Consider the following 11,515-nt stretch of genomic DNA (forward strand, 5'->3'; position numbering starts at 1 on the left):
CTGTGAGAGAGGCCCGGGCCCGGTTGCTGGGGCAAACCTTCTTACCCCCACCCCCGCCCTCCTGAGCGGCTACAGGCTGTGAGAGAGGCCCAGGCCCGGTTGCTGGGGAAAACTTTCTTCCCCCCGCCGCCCTCCTGAGTGGCTACAGGCTGTGAGAGAGGCCCGGGCCCAGTTGACGGGGTAACCCTCCAATGTTGCGGTGCCCGGCGGAGGCAGCGAGTCAAGAGCAAAAAAAGAGGGTGAAAGCCAGGAAAATTAATGAGCTCAGAAAAAACTTTAAAAAATAAGCGATTTAATTGTGTTGAAAGTGGGAGAAATAAACACACAAAAAGTGGGAAAAATAAATCAATAGTTAGAAATCAAGATGGCGGCCACTCACCTCACCTCAGAAGGATTAGGCCCGCAAACACACGCAATTAAATGCCCCCCGTGATGCACCGATTGGTCAACCATCAGGTCACTCAACTTTAGGATTGATCAACCATCACGTCACTCAACGCTATCCCCTGTAGGATGGCCCGCCCACACACACAATGAAGCCCACCCCCCCACGTGATGCACCGATTGGTCAACCATCACATCACTCAACGCTATCCCCTGTACGATTGGTCAACCATCACATCACTCAACGCTAATGAGCGGAGTTGTCAATTTTTTGAAAGTTTTTTGTATACTGTCCGAACAATTTTTGTCCGACCAAAAAGTAAATATGCCTATGACACTTCCATAATCATAAGCTTTCTTCTGATATAACATATGTGTAGGTACGCTCTATAACTTTTGAGTGTATAGAGGACATACAGACAGACAGACAGACAGATGAACCGCTTTATACATATAATAGATAGATAGATAGATATAGATATATATAGATTCCTGCTACTATTTCTTATTTTCTTATAGCTGACAGTCTCTTGGATGCGAGTGTGGATTTTATTCTGTATCTGTCAGTCTCTGGAATGTGAGTGTTGTTTTATTTCACTATCTTCTGTTTCTGGTGTGCAAGTCTTGGATTTATTATGCACCTGTGATCTTCTGGTAAGTGAGTGTGAGTTTCACTCTGTATCTGAGAGTCTCTGGTATGGGAGTGTGAGTTTCACTCTGTATCTGACAGTCTCTGGTATGGGAGTGTGTCTTTCACTCTGTATCTGACAGTCTCTGGTATGTGAGTGTGAGTTTCACTCTGTATCTGACAGTCTCTGGTATGTGAGTGTGAGTTTCACTCTGTATCTGACAGTCTCTGGTGTGTGAGTGTGAGTTTCACTCTGTATCTGACAGTCTCTGGTATGTGAGTGTGAGTTTCACTCTGTATTTGACAGTCTCTTGTATGTGAGTGTGAATTTCACTCACTATCTGACAGGCTCTGGTATGTGAGTGTGGGTTTTATGCTGTACCATAATCTTTCTGTTGTAGGAGTAAGGATTTTGTTCAGTACCTGACAATTTCTGGGATGGGAGTGTCAGATTTAGTTTGCAGCTGTAACTCACTGGTTTGTGAGTAATGGCGTTATTCTGTATCTGTTATTCTCCAGTGCCTGAATTTTATTTTCCTCTTCACCATTCAGAGTCTGGAGTGTGAGTGTGGGCTTTACTCTGTACCTGTCAGTCTCCGGGATGTTATTCTGTATCTGTCACCTTCTGTTGTGCGGGTGTGGATTTCACTCTGTACCTTTCTGTCTCTTGTATGTGATTGTGGTATTATCTCTGTAAATGTCAGTTTCTAGTACGTGAGTGGGGTTTTATTCTGTACCTGTCAGTTTCTGTTATATGAGTAAGGGTTTCAATCAGTCACTGCTTGCTTCTGTTATGGAAGTGTAGAGTTTCTGCCAGTCTTTGCTTGTGGGTGTGGGTGACAGTCTCTGGGATGTGAGTGCAAGTTTCCACCTGTACCTGTCACTCTCTGGGATGTGAGTGCGAGTTTCACTCTGTATCTGTCAGTCTCTTTTAAATGTGCATTGAATTTATCTATAGCTGTCAAGCTGGTATATGAATGTGGGATTTCACCTAGCAATATCCGTCTCTAGGATGTGTGTGTGGATTATCCTCTAACTCAGTTTCCAGTATATTGATGTACTGTTTTGTCTGTCAGTTTCTGGTGTGATTCTGTAATTTACTATGTAGCTGTCTGTCTCTGCTTTGAGAATGTCTGCTTTATTATGTAGCTGTCAGTTTATGCTACTGTTTGAGAGTGTGGGATTGATTCTGTATCTGTTAGACTGGTAATGTATGTGAGTTTGAGAATTATTATGTAATTGACAGTCTATTGTACTGTACTATTCTTGCTCTGTGTGAATGTTGGATTGCATTCCTTCTCCACCTGTGTAAGCTAATGCTAGTTTGTGATCATAAGTGACTGTCTCAGGATTTGGTTCAGTCCATTACCTCCGATTCTCTGGTCTTGTATGGTAGTTGTTGGGTTTGATAGTCCATGTACTGCCAGCAGCGAGCATTGACTCCATATCAGTGTCTATCTGTTCGTGTGTGTCAGTAAGGGAGTGAAAATGGATCTGCCTATCATTGCAATGTGTTTGGGCTTTGAAATAACATCTTATTCTGCTGCTGCAAGTGACATAGAAACATAGAAACATAGAAGATAGGAACAGGATTAGGCCATTCAGCCCCTCAAGCCTGCTCCGCCATTCAAAGTGATCATGGCTGATCATCCAAATTAAGTACCCTGTCCCTGCTTTCTCCCCATATCTCTTGATCCCCTTAGCCTTAAGAAATATATCTAACTCCTTCTTGAATATATTTAATGAATAGGCATCAACTGTCTTCTGTGGTAGTGAGTTCCACAGGTTCACCACTCTCTGGGTGAAGAAATTCCTCCTCAACTCAGTCCTAAATGGCTTACCCCTTATCCTTAGACTGTGACCCCTGGTTCTGGACTCCCCTGCCATCGGGAACATCCTTCCTGCATCTATTCTGTCTAGTCCTGTTAGAATTTTATAAGTTTCAATGGGATCCCCTCTCATTCATCTAAATTCTTGCGAATATAAGACTAATCGACCCAATCTCTCCTCATACATCATTCCTGCCATCCCAGGTATCAGTCTGGTGAATCTTCACTGCACTCCCTCCATGGCAAGAACATCCTTCCTCAGATAAGGCCACCCTTCCTCAGATAAGGACAACATTCCTCAGATAAGGACAACATTCCTCAGATAACGACTGTGAGATTCATAATGTAACTTTGGAAATTCGGATCAAAGTGGGACAGTTCCTGCTGCCTGTGATAATAGGACTGAGGCCAGTTCTGTGTCTCTGCGCTCTGTGAGTGATAATGTACTTACTCTGTGTGAGAAGGAGCTGCCTGCACTGTTCCTTGCATTCCGGGTGGAGGAAAGATCCTATTCATGCGGGCGCATTGAAGTATTTTGCTATGAGAATAATAATACGAGATTAATATTAGTTATAAGATAACGACAGGTTCCAGGAGAATATAAAAATAGAGTTATAATTAATGTGTTTGTTTGCAATAAGGTAAATTATCTGGTGAGGGGAAACCGCGATACAAACAGTGCCATTGTCTGACCTCACTGCAGCACAGCGGCACTCAGATTCTCCACACCAGGTGTGTAGGACGGTTCTACAGTAAGTTATCAGCTTCCAGACACAACCCAAACCCAGCACTGGACCAGGAATTGGACCACCCCATTGCACAGTCCAGGGTTTCATTTCCCATTCCAATGGGGCTACCTATAAAATTCAGAATGGCTTCCTGGAACATGACCACAGGTACCTGGGCTGTACAAGGAATTGTTTTCAATCTATTGAAACGGAGTTGAGGGCCTGTGCAGTTAACAGAATATCTCAGTGCCCGGATCCTGATGTATCTGAGAGAGCTGCAATGTATCTCTCGATCACCAGCAGCACTGTTCTGGAGAACTCAAAGCATCGAAAGTAAAGAACCGATTTTGAAATGTGATCTTTCTCCTGCTGCCTGCAATAGATGCACTTTGTGAAACTGCTCACATCCTCACTGTCAGGCTGTGTTTCCACTGTTCACTGTCCTAGAACAACAGACACGTTGAGATTGGAACTGAATCAGGAATATTCACTGCTGATTTGAGGAAAGAATGGTGTGGAGATGCCGGTGTTGGACTGGGGTGGACAAATGTAAGAAATCACACAACACCAGGTTATAGTCCAACAGCTTTATTTGAAATCACGCTCACCCGATTCTAGTGTGAACAGTGTGGTTGATCATTGAGTGTGGGATAGACACTTCCTCTGTCATTCTGGTACTATGTGCCAATGTGGGATTCACTGCTGAATATGGGATAGATACTGTATCTGTCACTCTCTGGTACTGTGCGTCAGTGTGAGATTGACAAAAGTGCCTATGATAGACAACGCCTCTGTCACTCTCTATATTGTCAGTGGCAGATTGGCTGTTGAAAAACGATACTGTCTAGTACAGTGTGACATTTTTAAATTGTCTGGTGAGGCTTCACTAGATACTTTATCTGTCACTCTCTGGTACTGTGTCAGTGTCGAATTGACAGGTGAGTATAGGAAAAGCACTACCACTCACTCACTGGTACTGCATGTGAGGGGGTATTCGTTCATACAGGATAGCAATTGTACCTGTCACTATGTGGCAGCGTTTGATTGTCAGATGAGTGGTGAATAGATAACTTCATGGGCAAAACTGTGGCAAATGATTTTCAAAGTACATTTTAAGATTTAACATGTTAAATCAGATCTGGTATAATTGTGACCCATAGAACAGAACAGTAACCAGCCCTTTCAAAGATAATGTGGGTGGCTCTGAAAAGAGCCTTTGGGTTATTAGATTGAATCTTGTGCGCTTTACTTGCTCTTGGAGCTGGCGGTGCTCGTTTTCTTGGGTAGCAGCACCGCCTGGATATTAGGCAACACCCCGCCCTGAGCGATGGTCACCCCTCCCAGCAGCTTGTTGAGCTCCTCGTCGTTGCGGATGGCCAGCTGCAGGTGTCTGGGGATGATGCGGGTCTTCTTGTTGTCCCGGGCCGCGTTGCCGGCCAGCTCCAGGATTTCAGCGGTCAGGTACTCGAGCACAGCAGCCATGTAGACCGGGGCTCCGGCACCCACACGCTCAGCATAGTTGCCCTTTCGCAGGAGCCTGTGAACACGGCCCACAGGGAACTGCAGTCCGGCCCGGGATGAGCGAGTCTTGGACTTAGCCCGAGCTTTACCGCCGGTTTTTCCTCTTCCAGACATTTCCACAATCAACACGGTCAGAGAAAGAATGAAAATCTCCTCCCACATCTGCCCTTCTTATACCTTCTGGAGGAATGCAGACAGCGTACTTGTGATTGGTCGCACTGTGGTGAATTTCATTGGTGTTTTCCTGTAACCAATCACAGTCTGCTTTTCCCACCAATGAAAAGAGGACGGAAATAACTGCCTCAACAGTCAGACCTCCAACGATTTTTGAAATTTCAAAAACACGTCAATAATTTTTAAATTGAGGATTATTATGTTAATAAATAAATTCACCATTAGCCAAAGATTTCCAAGCACGTTTTATTCCCGTTTGTCTTATTCCATATTTCCCTTGCACAGTCCGGGCTGTGACAATCAGCCTGTTTAATTTCAGAATGTAACGGGTGGGAATCAATGCCCATTGATTCTGTAAGTGGACACATTCCAGCTCAATCTTTGTAAAAGTGAGGTTTCAATAATTGTCGATCGATCCTTTGCACAGGCGGGAGTGAAAACAGAACCGGGAGTCCTGTGAAAAGAGAAGAGGGACGGTGTTCAAACTGCCCCCGTTCCGGTCTCTGCTAGAACTCCCATTCTGGGCTGTTACACTGCAAGAAGTCTCGGGTTAATAAACCCCCAACAGTTATTTTTAAAACCGGAAAATGCCTTGAGAGAGAACGATGTGACTGGAATCTGAGTCTTACCGGTAGAACAAGCTCTTAATTCGTCGGCAGGCGCTGTAAATGAACGGGTCTGAGAACAAAGGGAAACAAAGAAACATAGAAGATAGGAGCAGGGGTAGGCCATTCGGCCCCTCGAGCCTGTTCCGCCATTTAATGAGATCATGGCTGATCATCCAAATTCAGTACCCTGTCCCTGCTTTCTCCCCATATCCCTTGATCCCTTTAACCTTAAGAAATATATCTAACTCCTTCTTGATTATATTTAATGAATTGGCCTCAACTGACTTCTGTGGTAGAGAATTCCACAGGTTCACCACTCTCTGGGTGAAGAAATTCCTCCTCATCTCAGTCCTAAATGGCTTACCCCTTATCCTTAGATTGTGATCCCTGATTCTGGACTCCCCCGCCATCGGGAACATCCTTCCTGCATCTAGTCTGTCTAGTCCTGTTAGAATTTTATAAGTTCCAATGAGATCCCCTCTCATTCTTCTAAACTCTGGTGAGTATAAACCTAATCGACCCAATCTCTCTTTATACGTCATTCCTGCCATCCCAGGTATTAATCTGGTGAATCTCCGCTGCACTCTCTCCATGGCAAGAACGGCCTTCCTCAGATAAGGCGACCAAAACTGCACACAATACTCAAGGTGTGGTCTCACCAAGGCCCTGTACAACTGCAGCAAGACATCCTTGTTCCTGTACTCGAACCCTCCTGCTACGAAGGCCAACATACCATTTGCCTTCTTAACCGCCAGCTGCACCTAATTGCTTACCTTCAGCGACTGGTGCACAAGGACACCCAAGTCTCGTTGCACTTCCCCTTCTCCCAATCTATTGCCTTTTAGTTAATAATCTGCCTTCCTGTTTTTTATACCAAAATGGATAACCTCACATTTATCCACATTATACTGCATTTGCCATGCATCTGCCCAATCACTCAACCTGTCCAAATCATACTGGAGTTTCTCCGCATCCTCCTCACAGCACACGCGCCCACCCAGCTTTGTGTCATCTGCAAACTTGGAGATATTACATCTAGTTCCCTCGTCTAGATCATTTATATATATTGTGAATAGCTGGGGTCCTAGCACCGATCCCTGCAGTACCCCACTAGTCACTGCCTGCCACTCGGAAACAGACCCGTTAATTCCTACTCTTTGCTTCCTGTCTGCCAACCAGTTCTCTATCCAAGACAGTACCTTACCCCCCAATCCCATGTGCTTTAACTATGCACGCTAATCTCTCATGCGGGACCTTATCGAAAGCCTTCTAAAAGTCCAAATACACCACATTCACTGGTTCTCATTTATGTATTCTAGCAGTTACATCCTCAAAAAATTCCAGGAGATTAGTCAAGCACGATTTACCTTTTGTAAATCAATGTTGACTTTGTCCAATCCTGTCACTGTTTTCTATGTGCTCTGCTTTTACATCTTTTATAATGGATTCTAGCATTTCTCCACTACCGATGTCAGGCTTACCGGTCTGTAATTCCCCATTTTCTCTCTACCAACTTTTTTAAATAGTGGGGTTACATTAGCTATCCTCCAATCCATAGGAACTGTTCCAGAGCCTATAGAATTTTGGAAGATGACCAGCAATGCATCTACTATAAACTGCGACAGGGTGACCTAAACTGTGTTAACAGGAGCCTGGTTGTGATGCCTCGAATCGAACTTCAAATAACTCGCGCGAGGGAGGGCAGCGAGCCACACCACGACACAATCATCGCCCTAATTTTAAAATGTTAGACGCTGTATTTACAGATCATTCGCCATAGGCCTTTGGAGCTTTAGTCAGGACGTGTAAAACACTTTGCAATCATCTTAGACTGAACGGAAACAAGATGTTCAGGTTATTTCTCTCCAGTTTAAAATAGTTACTGATGAATGGTTTTCCTGTTGCACCACTGGCTGGCGGCCAGGAGATGGCACCAAACTCCAATAGTTTGGAGAGTGCGGATTGTGTCCACACATCCAGACCGCCGTGAGCCTGGTGCTGCCCGGGAGCTGGCCAAGCACGGGGTGTCGGAAGGTAAAATAGCAAATAAATTTCACAACGCACTGTAAAAGCACAAAACAAAGCAACGGCTCTTTTCAGAGGAAGTCGCAGCATTAATATAGCCGAATTATTCATTCGGGATATCGTCCTTTTATAGAATCACAGAACGATTCCGCACATTAGCAGGCCGAGAGGAGACTTGATTGATGTGTATATGAAGGGCCTACATAGAGTGGACAGGAAAGACCTATTTCCCTTAGCAGAGAGATCAATCACCAGGGGGTAAAGATTTAAAATAATTGGCAGAAGAAGTAGAGGAGAGTTGAGCAGAACTTTTTTCACCCATAGGTTGTTGGGGGTCTGGAACATTCTGCCTGAAAGTGAGGTAGAGGCAGAAACCCTCATCGTATTTAAAAACTATATGTTACGCCCTTGAAGTGTCATAAACTGAAAAGCTAAGGACCAAGATCTGGAAAGTGGGATTCGGCAGCATAGATATTTTTTGTGCTGAATCCTTCTGTACCGTAAATGTCTACGATTCTGTGAATAAAGATCATTCAGCCCATCGTGCCTATGTTGATTTGAAACATCCACACACCAAGATATAGAACTTGGAGTAAAATATAGATCTACACCGATCACGATGTAAATCAACTGTCTACCCTCGCTCCCAGGTCACTGCTCTCTCTGTGAGGTGCTGGGTGGCTCTTTAAAAAGCCTTTGTGTTGTGTTTGGTGGAAAGGGTCGAGTTGTTCAGCCGCCGAATCCATAGAGTGCGGCCCTGCCGTTTCAGAGCGTACACCACGTCCATGGCAGTGACCGTCTTGCGCTTGGCGTGCTCAGTGTAGGTGACCGCATCCCTGATCACATTCTCCAGGAAAACTTTCAGCACCCGCGGGTATGTGAGTGGGGCTTTGTCCAGTACCTGTCATTTTCTGGTATGTTGGTGGTGTTTTTTTTTCCTGCACCTGTCAGTTTCTGATATATGATTGGGTTTTTTTCCTGGACCTGTCAGTTTCTGGTATGTCACTGGAGTTTTGTCCTGTACCTGTCAGTTTCTGTTATGTGAGTGTGGAAGTGCATTTGCCTGTCAGTTTCTGTTATGTGAGTGAGGTTTTCTCCTGTACCTGTCAGCTTCTGGGATGTGAGTATGATTTTGCCCTGTACCTGTCACTTTCTTGTCTATAATTGGTGTCACTACCTTGTCTGTAAGTGGTGTCTGTAAGTGGTGTTTTGTTCTGTACCTGTCACTTTATAGAATGTGAGTTGGATTTTGTCCTGTTCCTGTTAGTTTCTGCTATGTAAGTATGTTTTTTTCCTGTACCTGTCAGTTTCTGGTATGTGAGTAGTGTTTTGTCCCTTAGCTGTCATCTTCTGGTATGTGAGAGGAATTTTATCCTGTACCTGTCAGGTTCTGTTATGTGAGTGGGGTTTTGTACTATAGCTGTCAGTTTCTGATCTGTGAGTGCGGTTTTGTCCTGTACCTGTCAGCTTCTGGCATATGAGTTGGGATTTCTCATGTACCTATCAGTCTCTGGTATGTGAATGCGGTTATATCCTGTACCTGTCAGTTTCTGGTATTTGAGAGGGCTTTTGTCCTGTACCTCTCAGTTTCTGATATGTGAGTGAGTCTTTGTCCAGTAAATGTCAGTATCTGATATGTGAGTCGGGTTTTGTCCTCTCCCTGTCTGTTTCTGGTTTGTGAGTGGGGTTTTGTACTGTACCAATCAGTTTCAGGTTTGTGAGTGGATCTTTGTCCAGTAAATGTCAGTATCTGATATGTGAGTCGGGTTTTGTCCTCTCCCTGTCTGCTTCTGGTTTGTGAGTGGGTTTTGTGCTGTATATCTCAGTTTCAGATATGTGTTTGTTTTTTTTTCCTGTACCACTCAGTTTCTGAAATGTGCATGGAATTTTGTCCTGTAGCTGTCTCATATCTGCTATGTGAGTCGGATTGGCCCTGTACCTGTCAGTTTCTGGTACATGAGTGGGGTTTTGTCCAGTACCTGTCAGTTTGTTTATGTTTGTGTTCTTTTTTTCCTGTAGCTGTCAGTTTCTGGTACCTGAATGGGGTTTTGTTATGTACCGATTAGTTCCTGGGAAGTGAATGGGGCTTTATCCTGTACCTGGCAGTTTCTTTATGTTAGTGTCAGTTTCTGGTACCTGAATGGGGTTTTGTTATGTACCTATTAGTTCCTGGTAAGTGAATGGGGTTATATCCTTTACCTGTCAGTTTTGGTTATGCGAGTGGGGTTATATCCTGTACCTCTCAGTTTCTGACATGTGAGTCGGTCTTTGTCCTGTAAATGTCAGTATCTGATATGTGAGTCAGGTTTTGTCCTGTACCTGTCAGTTTCTGGTACATGAGTGGGGTTTTGCCCAGTACCTGTCAGTTTCTTTATGTTTGTGTTCTTTTTTTCCTGTAGCTGTCAGTTTCTGGTACCTGAATGGGGTTTTGTTATGTACCGATTAGTTCGTGGGAAGTGAATGGGGCTTTATCCTGTACCTGGCAGTTTCTTTATGTTAGTGTCAGTTTCTGGTACCTGAATGGGGTTTTGTTATGTACCTATTAGTTCCTGGTAAGTGAATGGGGTTATATCCTTTACCTGTCAGTTTTGGTTATGCGAGTGGGGTTACATCCTGTACCTCTCAGTTTCTGACATGTGAGTCGGTCTTTGTCCTGTAAATGTCAGTATCTGATATGTGAGTCAGGTTTTGTCCTGTACCTGTCTTTCTGGTTTCAGAGTGGGGTTTTGTACTGTGCCAATCAGTTTCAGGTTTGTGAGTGGGTTTTGTGCTGTACCTCTCAGTTTCTGATATGTGAGTGTGGTTGTTGTCCTGTGCCTCTCAGTTTTTGCAATGTGTGTGGGATTTTGTCCTGTTCCTTTCAGTATCTGATATGTGTGTCTGAATTGGCCCTGTACCTGTCAGTTTCTGGTATGTGAGTGGGGTTTTGTCCTGTACCTGTCAGCCTCTGGTACGTGAGTGGGGTGTTGTCCTGTACCTGTCAGCTTCTGGTACATGAGTGGGGTTTTGTCCTGTACCTGTCAGTTCCTGGTACGTGAGTGGGTTTTTGTCCTGTACCTGTCAGGTTCTGGTACATGAGTGGGGTTTTGTCCTGTATATGGCAGTTTCTTTTGTTATTGTTCTTTTTTCCTGTAGCTGTCAGTTTCTGATCTGTGAGAGGGGTATTGTCCTGTACCTGTCAGTTTCCGGTATGTGAGTGATGTTTTGTCCTGTATGTGGCAGTTTCTGATATGTGAGTGGGGTTTTGACCTTTTCCTGTCAGTTTCTCATCTGTGAATGTGGTTTTGACCTGTTCCTGACAACTTCTGATATGCGAGTGTGGTTTTGTCCTGTTGTACTGGCCGTGCTAGACGTGCTCCTATCTAGTTATCCAGCAAGTTAAACACTTATTCAAAAATAATTCTTCGTGAAGCCATTTGCTGTTTTGAAGCTTTACTTGAACAAATTTGTGAAACTGTAAACAAAGATAAACTATGTTTTGTACATAAACTGAGTACTATACATTCGATATTACATAAGATATAAACATATTTACAACAGTAGAATAGACTAATTGTATAACTAACTAACATTTGGACTAACTTCTATAACTATTAAATATTAACCTTTTATAAACAT

At 44.0% G+C, this 11,515-nt stretch overlaps 1 protein-coding gene across 1 annotated transcript; it reads right to left on the minus strand.

Annotated features, from left to right (window-relative positions):
- Positions 1-4,760: 4,760 nt before the first annotated feature.
- On the minus strand, positions 4,761-5,234 carry LOC147098375 (histone H2A-like). The gene has a single exon (XM_085970023.1). The coding sequence runs from the start codon at positions 5,202-5,204 to the stop codon at positions 4,815-4,817; it is 390 nt and encodes a 129-aa protein (XP_085826149.1). The 5' UTR covers positions 5,205-5,234; the 3' UTR covers positions 4,761-4,814.
- Between the last annotated feature and the right edge of the window lie 6,281 nt (positions 5,235-11,515).

This window comes from Somniosus microcephalus, chromosome 29, assembly GCF_052327205.1.
Source record: "Somniosus microcephalus isolate GS21.2 chromosome 29, FLI_Smic_1.0, whole genome shotgun sequence".
Taxonomy (NCBI): Eukaryota; Metazoa; Chordata; class Chondrichthyes; order Squaliformes; family Somniosidae; genus Somniosus; species Somniosus microcephalus.

Bases quoted from the DNA above. Each gene is read 5' to 3' on its own strand.
- LOC147098375 (XM_085970023.1), bottom strand. From the start codon at position 5,204: ATGTCTGGAAGAGGAAAAACCGGCGGTAAAGCTCGGGCTAAGTCCAAG.